Raw genomic sequence first — 22,830 nt, 5'->3', positions numbered from 1 at the left:
AGAGTTTGACTCTCTAACAGTATGTGCTAACCCAGCAGTAGGGAACCTTTCTTGTGTTGGGGGCAGCTGATCCACAGAAAAAAAAATCAGTTGGGGGCCACACACAAGTGAGAAAAACCCCCAAAACCAAACCCTTGCTGACGTGGCCCCCAACTGAGAAGGACACTCTCCACATCCTCCTCATCCCTCAAGCCCCGGAGCCGAGGGGTGCCCAGCCTAGTTGATTGTGTCCTCCAGCCCCAGAGAAGGCTAGTGGGGGGCTGGAGCGCCAGTGTGGGCTCCCCAATGCTGGGGGGCCCATGAGTCTCAGGGGCTGCATCTGGGCAAGTCGGTGGCCGCATCTAGCCTCCGGGCCTAAGGTTCCCCATCCCTGTGCTAAACACTCAGGAGCCAGAGACTCTGAATTTGCAGCAAGCCTCAACAAGAGGGCTTGTAGCCAGCACTCCGTCACAGAAAGTTGGTGGTTCCAGGAAACCTGCTGCAACCACAATCTTAGCTACGCTGTCACATTGCAAATTCAACCCTTGCTCTGGCTGGAAGCGGAGAATGCCCTGTGGCACATGCTACTAGGCACCTCTCTGAAGAGCCTGGTTTTGGGTTTTTACTTTTGGGAAATGGGAACCTACTAATTATACAGCTGATTTAGAAATGGTTTTAACTATTTTTTGAAAGATAATATTACAGATACCCAATAACAGCTGCTGCGCCCATAAGTACCTTCCACATTGGGTATTAGTACAACTGCCCCACCAGCACTGACTCATGAGTTAGGCATAGATTAACCAGAAGGAAGAAGAAAGGCAGGGAGGGTTATGTAATCATGTTTCCTAAATGAGGGACCTGCAAGTGCTTATATCACGGCACATGTTCCTGATAAACAGCTTACTAACATGAGGTGCTCATAATCTCATTAGATCCTGTACCGTTTCTCAGTTCACAGCTAGGGAAGGAGAATGGGTTTGGGGAGCAATGAAAGGGAGGCTCTGTGGGACTCAGAGTGGGTGCCCAAGAAGGTGGGAGGCCTAGCAATTCTACATTCTCCTCTCCTACATACATACATAAGGATCTGGGGCCTCCAATCCTTCTCAGAGGGTTTGAATGGCTATAACCCCTGGCCCTTCCCCACATGAAAGCTGGGCAATGGAGACTGATCTGCTCTCCCAACTACCCTATGTATGTGCATCAGGCTCTGAGGATGCTCTGCCCCTTGGGGAGGATGGGACTTGAGCCCCATTCCTGCATACCCCTTTGTGAGCTAGCATAGAGCATCCTTGCCCCTCTGGGTGGAGAACTGAGATTAGGCATGCTTCAAGCATGCAGTACTGAGGCAGGGTGAGGAGCTGAGAATGGGCAGATCTGCTGCATGGCACAGGCTCTCAAGCGTGGATAGAAGGGCTGGAGGGGAAGGAACGAGAACATTCACTGAGATGAATGGAGCATTCTCTCCACTTGAACATGAAATCAGAGTTCAAACTGTAGTTTTTAGCAGCTTACCCTTCTTGTCTCTGTGTTCAATATTAGCACCTCGTGCTATCAATACAGATACAAGCTCTTCATGGCCTCCTGCGCATGCAAGGGTCAGTGCAGTGTCGTGATTACTCTCCGTCTTTATGGGGGAGGCGGGAGAAAAAGTTGACATTTGTAAAAGGGAAGTATTTTTAGTATAGAATAATCACATCACTGCTAGACTGACATATAATTGTCAATTTTAAAACAAGCCAGCGTAAAGCAGGTAAGTTTGTAGACAAGTTACTTACATGCGCATCAATATCAACTGAAGGATACATGGGGAGCACAGACTGAGAACCAGCACTGCTTGGTGTTTGTGTACAGGGCTCAGGTGTAGGGGATTCCGTAGTGTGTGAGGAACTAGTGGAGCCAGTGGGCACTCTGCTATTCACAGCTGAAAAACAACATTAAGACGGTTATTCTACTCTTGACACTTACTTGAGCACTTTACATGGGGGGGAGGGGAGAAAATACTGTACTACAGAATCTTAATACAATAAGAATGCATTTTCTAAAAAGAGTTTAGTTTTAAATGTCTCTAAAAACCCCTCTGCCACTTTTAATGTAATTTGAAGATCATAAGGCATCATATCCAAACTGTACTTGGGTCAGAAAGCCTATTTTAACAGATTAGGCTGCAAATCATTTTTCTGCATACAACCACAAAGATAATAAATTACCTAATATTGTAACCTCAGGAGTGACAGTTTACTTATATGTTCCACCTAGGCAAACAATTGTAAAGGATTTATGAAAGTTACGAAACAAGGAATAAGTAAGAACTATTTCATATAATGTACATTTCTAGATAAGACAACTGAAGCAAGAAGAGTAAAAGTAAGTTCCAGAAATAATTCTGGCTACAGCAAATTAAGGACATAGGGAAAAATAGGAAGATGATGGCAGTCCACAAGGCAGGCACATAAACAAGTAAGTATTTTCTTTCTAAAATTGTGCGCTGTGATCCAGGTTTTCATGACAGGGCTGCAAAACTCCATCTCCACTTAAAAGAATGTTACTTTAAAAACATACAAATAGCGAGACTATTTTCTAAATTTTTCACTATTTGAATTGAGGTTTGTAACTAAGAATTAGTTGTATTTACACAGAGCTACAATTAAAAGACTAGAAACCACAAGCAGAAATGCCAGAAACACCATTGTAAGTATTTTCTAGGCTCCGAGCTCAGCCTTAGCCTCAAGGCACACTGATGGATCATCCATACATAGTATTTTTGAAGAAAAAATCCAAACAAATTGGAATGGCTCTGACAAAAATCAGATTGACAGGAAAGTTCCCTAATGACCTTGTTTCTAGTTAAATTTCAATACCTTTCATTAGAATGTAAAAAGAGATGACCCAGAGAATAAAAAAACTGGCATGAAAACAACATCCGGACATCAAAATTCGCATCTTGTGGTACTACCAGATTTCTGTATTGTATGCTAGCTTCTCTAACTGGCCAGAGCAATATTTGATTTATTCAAACCAGTAAGACAGTGCAAAATTAATCTAAATCATGTAATATTTTACAGTATTTCTGGAGCAAGCAATTATGAGAAAGGTTCATGAAGAGTTCAGGTGGCAAATAAGCTGCAGGACTATTTTGTTTCAATGTAAATATTCTCTGTACTAATGGAAGATGGAAGAGAAAAAAATGCGGTAAGAATGGTTTCTCAACAGAAACTTCAGCAGTTTTTCCCCTGAGCAGTTATTCACTAATGGAATGGATTTAAAATTGAACCATTGATTGAAAATAGAGAGCATCAATTCATGATATAGGATGAAAGTCAAATTATTGGAAAGATCTTAGATCAGAGACAGTAGGGCACTCCCAGTCAGTCAGTCAAAATATATTCTGGTTAGGTGATACAAATATGTTCACATACCTATTTCATAAGTGGAACAGATTTTTGAAGAACCCAAACTGAGTTCTTAAAGCCAGGACAATTTGTTTAAAAAAAAAAAAAAAAAAAAAAAAAAAAAAAACCCAAGCATTTGAGGTGGAAGTTTTCAGTTACATTCCAAAGGCATTCCGTTTAGGGTCAGGACTCTCACTGCAGCGTACAGGTCAAAAGTGAGCAATGAAGGTTAGTTACAATTCTAAATTGGCCTCAAAAGCTAAGCACCTTGTGAACACAACAGGTTCATATGAGTTTCTAGATACAAAGGTCTTATGCTGCATACTTTTAATATGGATTAATACTTACTACCTCAGCAGAGTGTTGACAGTTAATGTAATATAGTGCTTTACATGTTCAAAACACTATTAAGTGCTAAGTTAAGTAGATTTAAAAAGATTCGTGTTTTGCAAAACAGTAATACACTAAATCATCCAGCTAAGGATCGATTTCCCCCTAATATAAGCTAACAGCATCCTTCTGATGTACAGGCAGTCCCCGGGTTACGTACAAGATAGGGATTGTAGGTTTGTTCTTAAGTTGAATTTGTACGTAAGTCAGAACTGGTACATATTGTACCCCAGGTGTCCCCGATTCAGCTGCTGCTGAAACTGACCAGCGGCTGACTACAGGAAGCCCGAGGCAGAGCTGCTTTGCCCCAGGCTTCCTGGAATCAGCCGCTGATCAGTTTCAGCAGCAGCTGACTTGGGGACACCTGTGGTAGAGCAGCTGGGGTGCTGCTGGGTTGGTCCAGTAGCACCACACCTCGGTGCTGTGGGACCAACCTGGCAGCCCCCCAGCTGCTCTACCCCAGGTGTCGGCAAGAAAAGCCTGGTCTGCTGGGGGGGGGGAGAAAACCAGCCGTGACAGGTGCACCAGCCTGGCCAGAGTTGACCCTGTCCACGTGTAGGTGACTGCGCTGCAGGCAGGGTCTGTTCCAGATGGGAGGAAGGAGCACCTCCCTCTTAATCAGTTAACTGGTTAAACATGTTTAACCAGTTAATCGATTAAAGGGGATTTTACATCCCGACCTGCTATCTTTAGTCCCTGAAGAATGAAATAGGAAACCTGAAGGAGCTCTCTACTGATGTACTTCAGTAAACTTGTGTGGTACTGAACCATGAGAATGAAGTCCCCCTTCCCTTTGGGAAAATGTGCATGGTTCCATTGGAGTAGGTATGTTCCATTCATGACATGAAAAGTTAAACAACATAAGAATTGCCATATTGGGTCAGAGCAAAGGTTCATCTAGCCCAGTATCCTGTCATCTGACAGTGGCCAATGCCAGATGCCCTGGAGGGAATGAACAGCTACAGGTAATCATCAAGTGATCCCTCTCCTGTCATCCATTTCCAGCCCAACAAACAGGCTAGAAAAACCTTTCCTACCCATTCCGGCTAATAAGTATTGATGGACCTAACCCCCATGAATTTATCTACAGTAAGCTTCCGATAATCCGGCACCTTTAGGAGCCAGGGGGTGCCGGATTATCAGATGTGTCAGACTATCAGAAGGAGAGGCTATGAGGGGCCTGGGGTGGGGTGGATGCCACCCCAGACCCCTCATAGCCCCCCCTTCTGATAGTCCGGCTCTGCCCCAGGCTTCCTTGAATCAGCCGCTGGTCAGTTTCAGCAGCAGCTAAATAGGGGACGCCTGGGGCAGAGCCGCTGGGGTGCTGCTGGGTTGGTCCCGTAGTGCCACCCCTTGGCGCTGCAGGACCAACCTTGCAGCACTCCAGCTGCTCTGCCCCAGTCATCCCCAAGAGCAGCTGGGGTGCTGCCGGGTAGGTCCCGCAGCCCCAAGGGGCAGCGCTACGGGACCAACCCGGCAGCACCCCAGCAGCTCTGCCCCCAGCTTCCCCGATTCAGCTGCTAGTCAGTTTCAGCAGCGGCTGAATCGGGGAAGCCGGGCTCAGAGCAGCTCCAATGGTCCGGCTTCCTGAAGCACTTCCGGGTTCCCGATGGTGCCGGACCATCAGGAGTGCCAGAGCATTGGATGCCGGACCAATGGAGTTTTACTGTAGTTCTTTTTTGAATCCTCTGTTAAAGTCCTGGTCTTCACAACATCCTCTGGCAAGGAGTTCCACAGGCTGATTGTGCACTGTGTGAAGAAAAACTTCCTTTTGTTTGTTTTAAACCTGCTACCTATTAATTTAATTTGGTGACCCCTAGTTCTTATGTTATGGGAACAAGTAAATAACTTCTTTATGCACTAAAGTTACAAGGTGCAGTGCAATATCACACAAACACAAAAACTCATACTGACATGAAAGCCAAGTTTGCTGCTTAACCTCCGAAACAAAGACATGTAGGCACACAATATACTTGAGAGGATTAGATCCTAATGAGAAGACAGAAGTGCAAGTATACAGATTAGCTAAACACAATTATCAATATATAGAATTAAAAATAATTAGTGTTTCACCACATGGAATTTGGGCTCTGTATAATATTTTGTGACAAAACTGGTTTTAGATGCTTCCCTACAGAAAATACTAAGAAGATATTTAAAGAACACTGTTATTCGCAACATATTCAATGAACTTGTTGCCTAAATAAGTCCGAAGTTTAAATGACTTCACTTTTTTTAGGGCTTTGTCATTCGTTCTTTGTAAGTTTATGGAGGCCCTAAACGTTTTCAAAATATATTTTACTCTAATAATCACTAGTAATGTTAAGAAAAATCCTCTGAGATATTAAAAATATTACTGGTATTTTTTAAATTTGGGCAGATTACAGGGAACCAGACTAGGAACTACTGCTTTGATAATCTGGCATTTTGCTCAAGGTCCATAGCACATTTTAAGCATTAAAACATTTCAAGGAGTTAAGGCGAGCAGAGATTGACACTGATCTGACAGTTGCAGTATGAAAGTGAAATTAGATTACCAACTACTTTATTTATGAACTACTAAATCTACTTCATTTTACTGTATATAAAATACTGTAATAAAGACAGTTGCCACCAAGAATTTTACCTATCCAAAGACAGTATGACTAATAACGTAGGTTCATTTACTTTGATTTTTCCATGAATGTAAATCTGTAATATTTGAGTATTGTCTGGTCTCTTTTGTAAGAGCTCTCCCTAGAATTTAAAAAACCCCCAATAATTTAAAATCCTATTTTAGCAATAAACCATCACACTGTGATCTATTTATCGTTTAAAAACTAATGACAATCTGTTAATGTTCAGACTAAACAACTTTTAACCTGTGTTATTTTAAAAAGGAATGTGCAGAGATATAATTGTTACTTTTTCACATCGTGTCAACATTTTCCACTGTAGATTATATTGGTGACCAGAATTATTCTGGGCAATAGCCCAGAGTCATTTTTATGAATGATTCTAGAAATAAAAAATGAACATGTCAAATTTTGTGGAACCATTCACAAGCATAGATTTCAGAGCCAAACAAAAATTAGCAAAATTAATGCACCAAGCATTCAGTAAACTGAAAGTTTACATTTATAAATTCAGATTCAGTCACTAACCAACTCTAAGGAAAGAATTCCAGACCGAAGCAAGGTACAAAAGATCTATTGTTCAAATGAAAAGGATGACTGACCAGCACAAATTGACAAGAGCAAAAAAATCAGCAAATTGGATAATATACAGAAACTGGCAACAAAGGGATGTAACAATGTCCCGAGGAAGTCACCAAAAAGTTTTTAACTTATGTGGTTAAATGACAAAGCTATACATGTATGCATGCAATATAAACTACAAAACCTCCTATTATATAGCATGTAATGTCTTGTATGCCAAATTAGAACTGCAGTCATTGTACAATGAAGTCAGAAAACTGTGAACCTAGGTTTACCTATCAAGTCTCAGAAGATATAATAAGCACTAATTGTTAACATTCTACGCACTGAACTAATAGTTTAATTCACCTTTATAAAATCCAATTAAACCCTGCAACTAGTATAGTACAACTTCAGCGAAGGGATTCAGAATTAGATGCATGTTTCCTACAGAATTAAAGAAATTCAATTTATGTTTTATCATTCAGGATAATGCAACCACATTCACTCTAAATTTAGGAGTTCATCTTAACTTTCCAAATGCTGCTTAATTACTGCAGCAGAGACGGTATACAGGATCACAGACGTCATTAAGGTGAATTCACAAAATGGGTAGTTTTAACCATAAATTTCCCTGATTACAAAATTTAAGACCTCCAACTCTACATTACAATCCAAAACCTTCAGTAACATCAATTGCCCTGTTAGTCACAATAGCACTTCTTTTAGCTGATAAACTACCAATCTGGTCAATAATGAAGAGTTATAATGACGTTTAATATCAAAATTGCTCAATAAAGACATTCCTTGGAGAGATTTAAGGAAGTTCACGCTATAAAACTTAAGTCTTGTCTAAATTGGACATCTGAGAAGTCTGCCCACTGTTGCACGACTCCAGGGGATAGTGGAAGCATTAGTATCAAAAGAACACTAGTTACTGCCAGTATTTTTATCATTGTGTACCATTTGGGTTGGGCTATCATACACAGTAGTAAAAATGCTGCAGCCCTTTCTACACTAATGTTCCCACAGTTGCGGTCATTGGTGCAGTTCTACCAGAGGTAGGGCAATCATGGGACATTTCTCCCAAAAGGCTTTCTGAAAATTTAGTTTGTTTTGTTTGTTAAGAAAAAAAGACAAGGCTTTCAAGAAACAATGGACCTGGTAGCAATTGTCATTATATATAAAAATCTACTACTGTAGTTTGTGTATTTAAGACTTCTTTATTTCCATTTCCATATTTTCTACTGCAAAACTCCTCCCATATTAAACAGCACCATAATCTGAGCCCAACCTTGCCAGTGTGCAGTGTTCAAGAGCACCCTGAATGTGGATAAAATGTGAAGTTAAGGTGAAACAAGTTTAAGATTCTTTGAAGATTTTTTTAATGTAACTTCATGATGAGATGTGAGCTCATTACTTTGAAGGTTCAATCTCTACTAGAAGACGTGTCAGTGTGGATTCTGACAACTAGTGCAAAGTAACTCAATTCTTTCCTGATCATCTTCAGGGGCTACGTCTACACTGGCCCCTTTTCCGGAAGGGGCATGTAAATTTCACTAGTCGTCGTAGGGAAATCCGCGGGGGATTTAAATATCCCCCGCGGCATTTAAATAAAAATGTCCGCCGCTTTTTTCCGGCTTTTAAAAAAGCCGGAAAAGAGCGTCTAGACTGGCCCCGATCCTCCGGAAAAAGTGCCCTTTTCCGGAGGCTCTTATTCTTACTTTGAAGTAGGAATAAGAGCCTCCGGAAAAGGGCACTTTTTCCGGAGGATCGGGGCCAGTCTAGACGCTCTTTTCCGGCTTTTTTAAAAGCCGGAAAAAAGCGGCGGACATTTTTATTTAAATGCCGCGGGGGATATTTAAATCCCCCGCGGATTTCCCTACGACGACTAGTGAAATTTACATGCCCCTTCCGGAAAAGGGGCCAGTGTAGACGTAGCCAAAAAGTTTAAGTTATAGTTGAGAAAATCAGGGGGAAAAACATGAGTGGAATACCACCACTTTCAGTTACTCTCAGTAGCAACAACATACTTAGCTGGGATTTTTGAAGTCCATTCATGGCTGCATTATTGGAAATATATTAACATCAGCTGTGGGCAACCTTTGACCTATGGGCTGCATGAGGCCCATTAAGGCTCTACCTGCAACCCATAAACCGCCTGGGTACACCCCTCTCCTATGCACCTCTTGCACTGGGGCACCAGAGCTCCATACATCCTACGCCTCTCCCTTCCCTCCCAGCACTTTGAGGAGCTGCAAATTGCCTGATTGCAAATTGAGCTGGAATGCCATGAATCAGCTGTTTGCAGCATGCCATCGCTGACAGGGAGAATGAGGAGCAAGGACAATCACAAATGAGGCAATTTGCATGTTCCAAAAGTGCTGGAAGGGAGAGGAAGGAGCAGGTAAGTGTCGGGCACTGGTGCCCCAATGTGAGAGGCGTGCAAAGGGGGCAGCAGTTGGGCCATGGGGCTGCAGGTAGAACCCCAATGGGCCACTGAGGTGAAGGGCCACTCATGCACAGCACCCACTATCTGTGGTTGCCCATCCCTGAGATATACTTGAGGCACTTCAGATATTGTTAGTGCCAGTTAAATTTAATAAAGAAATACAAGTAAAAACTTCATTTTTATAAAAATATAATTTTCATTAAATTGGTTAGATCGTAATAAATCAGTTTTGTGATTTTAATGGATAACATGCAGGATTTTCATGATCATATTGCTGAATATGTCACCAGGGTTTTAGGTTAGATGAAATATGTGTTAGGGATCTGTCAGGTAAATAAATTCAAGCGTTTAAATAGTAAATCTTCTGTGTCTCATATCTGACTTTAAGCTAACTAAATTTAGGAAATGCAAGCACAAAATGATTCATTTTTAAAAGATTAAACTATTTATCGTTAACATTTTTGGGAATTTAGTTAAGATATTTCATGTGAGACAATGCAACATTAGTATAAACAAGAGCTAAATTCCACTATTAGGATGATCACTGCAAGTTCTCCTTTTACTACTGCAGTTACATTAGATATAAATGAAGACCATACAATTAGTAATTTAAAGTGTGACCATCAGCTTTTTAAATGTACGTTGTACGACCCATTTAGAGATTTGTGGCAGACTTGCATACACAACATGTCATAGCAATAATATCCCATCCCAAAATTCAGATCTTGTAAATCATCTGCATTAAACCCAATGTTTGCCTCACTATATTCTAAAGTTTCCAATTAGAATTTCCATAAGATCATTTAAGAATAATCCAGGTTTACTCATGTTTAAGTAAATTCATTCCTCTTTATGCTCTGCAGAAACATGACTTGGGGTGACAAGGGACAACAAAAATGTCAGGAAGCAGGACCCATAGCCCTCTCTCCCTCACATGCTACAGAGAGTTTCTCTGAATGAAGTTATACATCACCATCTGAAAGCAGTTGATCTTGTAACACTTATTACAACTATCCCACAGTATCTAATAGGGCTTGAGGGAAAACTGCAAAATTGCAGTGTGTCCTGATACATGTACTTCAGCAAGTTACTAGTTTGGAGACTCCTGTGAGATTTAGCAAAAAGTCTTAGTCAGAAATTCTAAAAAGCTTGAGATGAAATTAAGAGAATAGGGCAGCGACTAACTGAGGAGGAAGAAAGACAAGAGAATAAAGACTAAGGGACAGACGGAAATAGTTGAGAAGAGGTGAGAGAGATGCTAGATTAAAAACACTAATAAAAATAGGACAGTCAGGACTGACCTGCCTATGCATACAATTGTGGCTAGATCTTTCACACCTCCACCAAAAAATAAAAATCCTGGCTAGATACCTGAAGCGAGCACCACAAATATAATACTAGCCACATTATGGAAAGAGGCAAGTATAACCTTACGTAGGGAAACCTTGATTCATCTCTACTTGTATCTTCATACACTTATTTGCAAGGCCAGGAACGTTTTGATTTTTGCTTTTCATCCAGACAGCCAAATGTAGCATATTCATCCTGTGGGTCCACTACCATTTGATCCCTCATAGTATGTGACATTTTAAATTTTGTGAAACAGTAATCATATTACTTTAATAAGTGATGTTTGAAATTTATTCTGAAAACACAACTGAATTTTTATAAATAAGCACTAAGGGACAGATGGTCTTGAATCTGTATCAAGAGGCTAGATTGTGTTTAAATCTGTATCAGTGCTTCCAGAAGAAAGATAGTGGTACATTTGTCAGTACAAGTGACAAAACAAAGGCTTTCCTACTTCACTGGAAACAACTGCCACATTAAGTAAATCCATGTAGGTAAAACTAGTCATGATTTCAAGTTTCCTAATGGCAACTACTAATTGCTAATAATATTTCTTTAAAATATTAAAAAAAGATGAGACTGCAAGGGCTGCTATAATAGGCTTCTAATAAAATGAAATTTAGCTCTTTGCCTTCTGCAATTTGGCAAAATAAATAGGAAAAAACCCTCATGTTAGAATTTGGAAGTGTCTAAAGATTAATAGCACTAATAAATTAAATATTCCTAAGCAAGTATTCCCAAATTGGAAAACCATAAGATGTCTTTTTTGAGGGGAAGACAGAAAAAAAGGAAACGGAGCACACAAGTTAATGCAAAAATATGTATATTTCTTAACCCACCTGCTATTAGGTCATCAAGAGTGTCGGTAAGCGTCTGTGCTGGAGTGGCAACCATTAATCCGTCTGGTTCTTGAACTAACAGCCCCTGCCCATGTCCAGCAATTTGCTGCTGCTGTCCTACATTTTGCTGATTACCTAGTACTTTCTGAAGGTCAAGAGAATCTGTCCCATTATAACCTAAATTACCGGAAAAATTACATTGAGGTGTTGACAATGCCTGGATAGGGACAAATTCTATTTGCTCAGCAGGTGGTGAAGACTGTTGCTGCTCGTCATCTTTAGACAAGATTGTGTCAACCTGAGGTAACTCTGAAAAGTTTTCCTCTGGTAGACCCTCATCTCCTTCCACTTCTGGGAAGACACCTGTGGGTGGGCACTGCTGCTGCAGGGGAAGTGGTGTGTCTGTCTGACCTTTGGTCTCCAAATATTCTTTGGTAAACTGCTGCTGTGTTTTCATCTGCAACTGCCTTTCCACCTTCTGTAGCTCCTTCAATATTTTCTTCTTCTTCTGTACTTGTTCTTCTCTGTTCTTTTTAAGTTCTTCAATCTTATCTTTATTCAAAGGTTCACCTTGAATTAATTCCAATGATTTAAGTTGTGCTTTTTCAATAGCACTAATTCTTTGTCCAAGTTCGTTCAGCTTGCCTTCAGTCTCTTCAACTATGCATTCCAAAGGCTGGTATGGGTGAAAAGGTGGCAGTAGGTCCTGATCTGCTACCTGCAGGGAACTTGACTTCTGCTTGGATGTACCTAAGCACATGAAAAATGTTTGAAAAAATGCCATGCTGAAGTTACCCCACACCACCCCTCTCTCCCGACCCAAAACTTTGTAACTAAAACTGCACATCCGTCAACCCATGAATTAAATTAAAGGCTACACTCCAGATTAGATAGATGGAAAAATATACCTGGAATTTTAAATACTGATCCTTAACTCCTTTACAATACAGATATTTTAAGCTTAAAAGGCCCTCAGACTCATGACAGTGAGTATCAGGGAAATTGCTCAGAGGATGCAGTACATGACTGTTTTAATAACTTACTGAGTGGTTTGAATGAAGTTGCTCTAAGAAAAGAAAATTAGCAAACTAAACTCAGAAACAGGACAAACCCTTTTACACAGAGGTAACTTCCAAAATAAAGGTAAAAACAAGGCTGTCTATACTGAAGGGAAACTAACATTAGCATTTTATTTCTAGACCACATTTCTATAACCCTGCAAATCTGTGGATATCCCCAGCTCATTTTTGCAGATATGGGTGCAGATACAAATTTTGTATCTAGAACAGTGTTCCCTGCAAGCTGTGTGCTTGTGCAACCACTCGAGAGATTCAAATACTGCCCAGTTGATTAGCAGAGTGCTCTCAGCTAAGTTTTTGTTTTTTCATTGGTGGTGCACATTCACAGGTGCTTAAAAGCAATCAGAGCCTTCAAGAAGGCCAGCTTTAGTTTGAGGAAACAACAAAAGAACTGTATACTGCTACGTGATAGTCGGAACTGACCAATCTCAAGAATAAATCTACTAGGTATTTATATACCAAATGTAATATTAATATGAAAAAACTGAAAGGGGAGTAAAAACTCTAGCTTACTTTACTGGACACCAATTTTCACAGTAACAGTAGTCAGAGAATACTAGAACTGGAAGGGACCTTAAGAAGTCATCAAGTCCAGTCCCCTGCCCACATGGCAGGACCAACCACTATCTAGATCATCCCTGAAAGATGTCTATCCAACCTGTTCTTATACATCTCCAGTGATGGAGATTCCAAAACCTCCCTAGGCAACTTATTCCAGTGTTTAACCACCCTGATAAGTAGGAAGTTTTTCCTAATGTCCAACCTAAACCTCTCTTGCTGCAATTTAAGCCCATTGCTTCTTGTCCTGTCCCCAGAGGCCAAGAACAACAATTTTCCTCCCCCCTCCTTGTAACACCCATTTAGATAAATACTTGAAAACTGCTGTCATGTCCCCTCTCAGCCTTCTCCTTTCCAAACTAAACAAACCCAGTTCTTTCAATCTTCCTTTATAGGTCATGTTCTCTAGACCTTTAATCGTTCTTGTTGCTCTTCTCTGGACCTTCTCCAATTTCTCCACATCTTTCTTGAAATATGGTGCCCAGAACTGGACACAATACTCCAAATGAAGCTTAATCAGCACAGAGTAGAGCGGAAGAATGACTTCTCATGTCTTGCTCACAACATTCCTTGTCATTTAATATATTGAAAAATACAACAGATAAAACTGGAAAAATTACATTCAGAATAACTTAATCCTCATCAAAAATAGGAAGAATCCTCCACAATTCAACATGGCTGGACCAGGGCTATGGCTTGAGACCACTGTGTTTAACAGCTAACTTCATCACTCAGCATCTGCTTCAGATAGTGAGTACAGGGATCGTTCTTAGTCCCTTTTTGACCTGCAGCCCAGCTCCTTGTGCCCACTTAACTCAAAACCCCTTTGCAACTGAACATTTGTATGCTTTGTCTTCGTTCAGAGCAAGTTACTGGACTAGGCCATTTTCATGTTTTAGCACTGAGGCACAGGAGGTTCTTAGGCCCATTCTCCAATGGTGCGTGGATGTCTGTGGTTCACATGGTCAAGGGGTACATGGGAAAAACTGATCTGTGGTATGAATCCAGAGCATTCAGTCTCTAGCCATTACAGGAAAAATGAACCCAGCACACAGTATGCTGTCGGGCAGATCGGGGCATGGTACTGTGGACAATATGTGAAGGGTAACAAGATACAGGCACTCCCAGTTACAAACATCTGGCTCACAAACACCTACATAGAAACAAAAGCTCATCTGCAGCCTCAGGGCAGCAGGCAAGAGGCACAGGTGGTGGTGAGCAGCACAACTGCTGGCCAGAGGACTCCAGAGAAGCAGTGGATGGTCACGTAGCCATAGGCTAGAGAGAAGTGGCCCTTTGAAACCAATGCTTCTCTTCAGCTGCTGGCTGCACAGCCTTCCCCTGTCCTCGCCCCCTCCTCCCCCCCCCCCCCACCAGCCCCCACTTGCCGTCTCCTGGTGAACAAGGGCTGCATGCAGCCCACAGGAGGTGGACAGGAGGAGGAGGAGAAATGGCAACTGGGGGCGGGGGGGATGAGGGGTAGGCCAGCAGCCACCATAGAACTCAAGGGGTAGTGATAGCGGTGACAGCTAGGAGGTGCCAAGAAGTTCCCTTCAGAAACTCCATTTACATCCTCCTCCTCCCCCTCTAATTAAACCTGCCTTTCCTCAAGCACCAGCATTCAAGGTTAAATAAACTATTTCTACTATTTTTCATTGCAAATATACAGTATTTCAGCTACATTATGGGTTAAATAGGCTTTTGTGGGCAGGCCTGGGAACCTAACTACCATTTATAACATTGTTGCTGGGAGAATGTGTGTTCCAAGTTCCAACCAACCAACTTACAAACGTTTGGAACACAACCCATTTCTAAGTAGGGGTCTTCCTGTACATGTTTTCCACCAGCAATGATGAGAGCAGGGAGGTGTTTAATCAACTGCACATTTTCAGGACACTATATAACTTTTTCTAAGACAGTAAATATCTGAGCCTGTAATCTTGTTGATGGAAGGAGGGGGGTAAATAAGAATAAAGGTGAGTGTTTGAATCTTAAGTGACTTTATCAAGACTTTGAAGTTTACACTGTAAATAAAGTTTGTTAGTAACTACAATCCTCAAATATTAATTTTTAAATATCTAAAATTTGTTTTTCTGGGATAATTCACTTCACACTTTAAAAAGGCTTAACTGCAAAGATTTACAGACTTTCAGGTAAGCACAGCCTTAAATGTTTGCTCCTAACAGCAGGTCCAAAAGAGTCAAATTTATGATGGATTTCATGATTCCCACAATAACATTTTACAGGAGGCCACATTCAGTTATACTTGTGACAATGCCAATATTTAATACTCTAATATCAAATGTAACAATACTACCTTCACTACAGCATCATATGAAAAGACAGACTGAGGGAGGAAATCTTAATGCAAAATTAAATAAACAGATTATTTTCAGATCTTCTTGATATATATCACAGAATCCTAGAACACTAGAACTGGAAGGAACTTTGAGAGGTCCATAAAGGCCAGTCCCTGTCCTCACAACAGGACCAAGCACCCTGACAGATGTTTATCTAACCCACCATTAAATATCTCCAAAGATGCAGATTCCACAACTACCCTAGGAAATGTATTCCAATGCTTAACCACCCCGACAGGAAGCTTTTTCTTATGTCCAACCTATACCTCCCTCGCTGCAATTTAAGCCCACTGCTTCTTGTCCTAGCATCAGAGGCTAAGGAGAATAATTTCTCTCTCTACTCCTTCTAATAACCTTTTAGCTACCTGAAAGCTGCTATCATGTCACCTCTCAGCCTTCTCTTTTCCAAATTAAACAAATCCAATTCATTCAGTCTCCCCTCCCCCGGTCATATTTTCTAGATCTTTAATCATTTTTGTTTCTCTTCTCTGGACCTTCTCCAGTTTCTCCACATTTTTCTTTAAATACTGGACACAATACTCCAATTGAAGCCTAATCAGTGCAGAGAAGAATGGAAGAATTACTTTTAGTGTCTTAACACTCCTGTTAATGCCTCCCAGAATGATGTTTGCTCTTTTTTGCAACAGTGTCACATTGTTGACTCATTTAGCTTGTGGTCCACTATGACCCTGAGATCCATTTCTGCAGTATTCCTTCCTAGATAGTTTTTTTTCCCCCCATTCTGTATGTGTTAAACTGATTGTTCCGTCCTAAGTAGAGTATTTTGCATTTGTCCTTATTGAATTTCCATCTATACCTCAGACCATTTCTCCAGATCATTTTGAATTATAATCCTATCCTCCAAAGCATGTTCAACCCCTCTCAGCTTGGTATCATCCACAAATATTATAAACGTAATCTCTCTGCCATTAATTCATTGATGAAGATATAGAACAGAACCGGTCCCTGTGGAACCCCATTTGTTATGCCCTTCCAGTATGACTGTGATAGTAGATAACTACTCTGAGTATCCAACCACCTTACAGTACCCACCTTACAGTAGCCTCATCTACATAATATTTTCTTAATTTATTGATAAGGTTGTGCAATGGCATCCTTAACACCCACTGCACCTACACATATTGTAGATTCTAAAAAAAAATCAAGGCAAAGTTATGTATTTTAATTCTTGAAATACAGGTTCAACAGGGCTTAAACCTCAGACATCCAGCAACCTAGAATTAAGTATTTAAATGTTTCTTTTCCTTTTTAAGCTTAACTTTTAGAAGACATCAGTGGACATTAACACCTTTGTACAAAGAGTAATAAAATTCCATTGGCTAATATGAATTGATTGGGATACTTTAACATGCATATTCATATGATGGTTAAGAACGTAGAAACAGCCGTTCTGGGCCAGACCAAAGGTCCATCTTGCCCAGTGTCCTGTCTTCTGACAGTGGCCAATGCCAGCTGCCCTAGAGGGAATTAACCAGACCAGGCAATCAAGTGCTTTCCCCTCGCACCCCCTGTGCTGAACAAGAGGGGTTACAATTTGAATACACACTATGCATGATAATTCATAGGTGTAAAAACAGAACCCAAATCATAACATTGCAATAGTTTATTCATATCACAAAGAAATACTTAGGTACTCAAAGTGCCTTTTAAAAATTACATTAATGGGTTGTATTTTATAATTGCATGAATAAAATCATAAGAACTGTAGAGGTTAGTTAGCACAGTTACTATAAGTGGGCTAATTTGTTTGCATGACCCCTAATTTGTAAATTTTATTTCCATATTATACAATTTTATGTTTATCTTGCTTTTTTAGCTTTAATATATCAGTTATTGCAAGTTATTTTAAATACGTGTACAAAGAACTGTAATCTGATAAGTATGTACACTTGTGCAACTGAAATCTACCATAGAGATAGTAACACAAGACTGACTTCAGTACTGCTAATATTCTTTGTAAAGCCAGTACTGCAACATGTCTAAGTGTGCATTCAAAAAACGGAAGGAGGATTAGATGCATACATTGTGATGTTGAGAATTACACCTGCTGGGGACAGACAGCTGATGCAGCCTACGCTATAGTAACACATGAGACTAACAGGTTACATTTGCAGAGGAATGAACAGAAAGTTCTCTGGGCTGAAAAAGTCTAAGACTGAATTCTGATATCATGTGAGGAAAAATAGTTGTTTATTAAAAGATACTTAAACTACCGTTAAAGACTTAAAAGATCTCACATTAGATTAGCCTTGCCAAATTTTATCTGCCTTCTTACTGAAGGACAGTATTTTTTGGTGAGGGAAAAAATAGTTATTTTTTCATCAAGGTCAGAAGTAGGATTGTTGATCTGGCTGAGAAACTTTCGTGAGACTACTCCAGAGCACTGTGTAGCAAGTCACTACAGTTCTGCAACATCACCACATAAGAGCTTCATTGTGTAACAGATCCATGACCACCTAAGATTTCATAGTCAACATTGTACCATACACCCATAGCCAGCAAAGACTTAAGCTGATGCATGGATAGTGTGGGTCCTTCAATTCCAGATATACATTCCTCACTACTTTAGCTAAAGGAAACCCTTCTTTGGTTATGTCAATATTCTTTATTATACTATGCAATTCTGATTTCAGTAGGTTGAGGGCAGTGACAGACATTAACAAGTGTACTACAACTCACAAAAATTAAAAGTAGTAACTCGTAATTTCTCCACTTAGTTTTGTAGAAAGCATTAGAATTCAAAGTAAACATTATTTTACTCCTTTTGATTATTCTTTACCTTCTTGCTCACCCAGTTTCTATTCTGACAGCATAATTATCTATATTTTCCATTTTCTTTTTGACAGTTGTCACTTTTGCACTTGTTTTAATTTTCTCCGAAATACTGCTGTTCTAATCTGATATTTGTCAAAACAATTTAGTTATATAATGGCCATTTATTTACATGTTAAACCTTACTCTTCTCCTACATCTCCAATCTGGCAATCTGCCTGAGATACCTAAATCCAACTGCTTTTTCGAAGTCCTAGTAGAGTCCACTTCAAGCCTAAAAGCCACGTCTAACAGCATACACTCTGATTTCACTAGCCCAACATTTGATTTGCTAACTCCTCATTATGAAAAGTGTTATAATATTTTGCTGCAAAAGTTTAATACATCAATTAAAAAAACTTGGTAGTGCTGGAGTTAATGGATATACCAATAGGAAAAAATCACACCCTCTCATTTTGAAATAGCTGAGTTAGAGTTTGAGTAAACCTTGTCAGAGATCTGGTCAAAGCTTTTTGGGTATAAAAGTCTATATTCCTATTGCAAGTGAATTTTGTGACCTAAGCACCTGACCAAGTCACTGCATTTTTCTTCACAGGAATAACAAGCAGGCCCCTCTTTGTACCCTCTAGTACAAATGCCCTGCCTACCCCCCAGCAAAAGAATCCACACCAAAAAAAAAAAAATCTAAATGTAACAGTAATGTTACATAAGTCAAAGTTAGAAGTGAAAATTTTACAGTAATACACAACTCTTATTCTACTTCTATTAGATAAAAGCTAAATAGTGTGTGTGTGTGTGTGTGTGTGTGTGTGTGTGTGTGTGTGTGTGTGTACACACACACACACACACACACACACAAAAGAGAGAGAGGGGGGAAGGACAGATGATTTATATGACAACATATTACTTAAAATATTTTTCTACAATCTAAGATACACAGAAGAGGTTATACACCCTACATTCACTGTAATGTTCCATATTTACTCCTCACAGATATTATGCATTTTACTTTCATCAGAACATATAAAACTGCATATTTTCTTTGGAGGACCAATACACTTCTGAACAGCAACTTGAGTAACATGCTGCTCTTCAGAGAAATCCTTGAGTAGCATTGAAAATATGCTTCTCCTAGCTATGTATGAGCAGGACTCATTTTTATTTTCTCATGCAACCTATTCTCAAATTGCATCCAAATTTTAAAATTTAGTTTTAAAAAGTGAAGGCCACAAGTACTGGTGTGAATCAGTATGCAATCAATATGTCTAATTTCTCCAATGATTAAAATGAAAACCAAGCTCTCCATAAGATACAAAAATGTGTTTCCACGAGCCAATTAAGAGGTTAGTGATTTTTCAGCCATATGTTTATCACTGAGACACTGATCATCAATATTGTAATTTAGCTGTAAATTTTTCTATGCCAGTATATACTTTTCACTGTGATGCTTATGTTTGCTTTGTGTTCTATTAAATCAGTTTAATAGATTTTGAGATTGCAAATGTTAATAATGTTTCCTAGTTCTTATACTGTGCTTTTTTTCTTCATGAGATCTCAGTGCTATACACAATGGGCATCTCTATGGTGAAATGGTGAAACTGAGGTGCAGAGAGGAACATGACTTGCCCAGTTATCCAACAGACCAGGTGCAATGCTGGGAAGAAAGCCCAGGTCTCCTAAGTCCCAGTCTGGTCTCAACCCACTAGGCCACTTCAGTTATACATGTGTCTTAAGTAGTCCAAAAAAACCCTATGATGTTATTTCACAAATACAACTTATCATGAGAAGAGAATCAAGACATATCACATTTTCACAGAATGGAGAATTAGGGTTGCATATTTAACCTTAGTTTTCAAACCTTTTTTCTAGCCAGTTTCCTGTACTGAGTCTGCCACTGAGGCATTAACTCCTTCCTACAGTCCAAATTATACATGACTAAGGCCTAGCCAATATGGTTCCCATCTATTGCAACTTTCACATTTCTATTTTAAAATCTTCTTAATTTCCCTCCTCCCCAAACAAAAACAAAACAAAAACCACCATCTAAAGTAAGAGTGAGTGAGTGAGTGAGTGAGTGGTAGGAATGGGGACCCACTACAGCTCATGGCCCAACAGACTATTCTGTCCAGTTTCCACCCAGGGAGCCCAATCCCCAGCCCCACCCCTGCAGTCTCAGCTCCCTCAGTGTCTGAGCCACACAGCCATAGCACTGCCAGCCCCAGCGCTTAGTGGTGCAGTCAGAGGGTGGGGAGCAGAGAGGGTTGGATGGCGGCGAGGGGGAGAGGATGGGCAGGCAGGCAGGTCCCAGGGGGTGGGGCTTAGATACAGGCAGTAGCCAGGTCACACCTAGCTGCTTGGGGGGACAGGGATGGGGAAACAGCCTCCCCTAGCCTTCCCTATCTGGCTCTCTATACCACTTCTGAACCTCAATGTGGCCCTCAGGCCAAGAAGTCTGCCCAGCCCTGCTCTGAGCTAGCAGGCCTGTAGAGCCTCCATCTGGAACCCTCCACAATATATGCTTTTCTGTCGCTGAACTAGCTTAACAGACCCAAAAGATTTCAAAGCAAAATCCATTTCCAAATGTCTGCCATTTAGCTACTGAAATTATTTTCTCTTTCTGAAAACGAGTTTAGCCTTGCTTATCATGAAAGCCCTGACATAACCACAATTTAAACTGGGCACTATCAGGAATCTCCTACAAGTAGTTTCACAGTTAATTGTTTTGGCAATACCTAACTCACGTCACTAGTTTAAACCAAAGTTGGGCTGATGTAATTATTTTCCATATTCTCATTGCAACTATTTTAGAATGATCAGTGCTCAGTACATAAGTCTTTGTAAGGTTGCACCCACACTTACTAATACACTAATTGGAAATTCAGTAATTGATCGTTTTCTTGAAGTAATTTTTCAATAAGCATGATCAGAAATCAATGTTCTATACTACACAATGCAATAATACATATGAATTACATTCCCAAGAACACCACACACCTGTTAGAACTACATCTCTATTACCAATGTTTCGGATTGATGGAGTGAGGACTGACCTACACATTAGTTTCAGAAGTACTATAATAAAGCTTTCCCCAATCCTGCAAGATGCTAAAACAAGACACTTTCAACTGGCCACATACTGACCTTTCTGTACTCCCAAGAGTGGAGGAGAATTCTCTTGAGGAGCTCTATCAGGTTCCTGGGGAGGTACAACCATGGCAAGTGCATGCATTGGTACACGTGGAACCTAAAAAATCAACTCAAAAAGAACTCATCTCAGTTTTATACACATAAGAGTTTCATAACTTAATCCAGAAGCACATTCCTATTTGCGTACATTCCCTTCCAACTGTGTGCTGCACATTATTCCTTAACATGCCCGCTTCCAAAAGTAACTTTTTTTAGTATACTAAATTAACTGCAAAGTCAGCCATACTCTCTCTCTTCATCTACCTCCAAAGTGGTGAAGTCGCTGCATTTACTTGTCCATGAAGTAGAACTACCTAAAACTTCATACCCAGAAAAAAGGTAAACAAACTGCCTCCTGTGTTGGGGAGTCCCAAGGATTTTGAGGAAGAGAGGCCCCAGCAGTCACAAAGAGTTAGGAAATTAGGCCCACAGGTAAACTGGGATCCAATACAAGCCACCAGGTTGGAATTCCATTAGCTACATCCTCTTCAAATCATATGCATGAAAGGAGGCGTATGAAAACCAGTGAAGAACTCCTAACACAACACTTGCTACTGCAGCTGTAATTCTTCACTTATTGGTTCTAAGTAAGGACCTATTAGAGCCTCCCATCCAAACACTGTTGGGAAAGTTGTTTTTTTAAATGGAGGTTATCTATTTTTAAAAAGCGACCATTACCACTTCAAGTGATATGTGCCCCTACTGACAACTGATATTGCTCAGAGAAAATTAATCATACACTGAACTTGCATATGTAGTAACCAGTGCAATCAATACTTGTGTTTTTTTAAATAAAAGCTCTTGCCTTTAAAACTACTTCATGTTAAATGTGCCAGTTTTGCAAGTACTTCGAACACGGTACTAGCCTAGACATTATATATCCAGTTTTCAAAACTCTGAATATAACTTGATTTTGTCTGCAACTTTTCTTTTCCTGAGTGACTGATTCTTGGATCTCTTTGTAGTCTGGGGTTTTCCTAGCATTCTTAGGGAGTCTAGTTCTTATGGGCCACTTTGACAGTCCCAGGTACATGCAATAAGCTGCCTTTTACTTTATGGAAGAGTCCAATGCTTAAGGAAAACAAGCAGCAGTATTTCCAGTGCATTTCTATGTGGCTTTACACATGCTGAGACAAGAGGGCAAAGGCTGAGTTACTTCAATTAAGCAGAAGAGCCACTTAGAAAGTCTGTATCTGGACTGGCTTATTAGGGAGCAGAAATTACTAAAAAGTAAGACATGTATTTTTCCAGGAATTAAGTAAACAAAGCTTAATTT

The 22,830-nt window shown here is 40.2% G+C and overlaps 1 protein-coding gene across 17 annotated transcripts in view; it reads right to left on the bottom strand.

Moving 5' to 3' along the window:
* Window positions 1-22,830, bottom strand: part of ANKHD1 (ankyrin repeat and KH domain containing 1) — a 141,466-nt gene that overhangs the window by 35,694 nt on the left and 82,942 nt on the right. For 15 of the 17 annotated variants that reach the window (XM_089769568.1, XM_089769569.1, XM_089769560.1 and 12 more), the window contains 4 exons: window positions 21,510-21,612; window positions 11,579-12,328; window positions 1,758-1,903; window positions 1,495-1,606 (listed from right to left, as the gene is read on the bottom strand). In XM_089769568.1, the coding sequence (XP_089625694.1) occupies window positions 1,495-1,606; window positions 1,758-1,903; window positions 11,579-12,328; window positions 21,510-21,612 (1,111 nt within the window). The remainder of the gene's footprint in view (window positions 1-1,494; window positions 1,607-1,757; window positions 1,904-11,578; window positions 12,329-21,509; window positions 21,613-22,830) is intronic. The other 2 variants (XM_089769570.1, XM_089769571.1) reach the window with 1 other exon arrangement.

Source organism: Pelodiscus sinensis, chromosome 16 (assembly GCF_052426305.1).
Source record: "Pelodiscus sinensis isolate ZL-2025 chromosome 16, ASM5242630v1, whole genome shotgun sequence".
In the NCBI taxonomy this organism is placed as follows: domain Eukaryota; kingdom Metazoa; phylum Chordata; order Testudines; family Trionychidae; genus Pelodiscus; species Pelodiscus sinensis.
The sequence above is the reverse complement of the archived record's forward strand: the minus strand, read 5'-3'. Positions and strand labels throughout refer to the sequence as shown.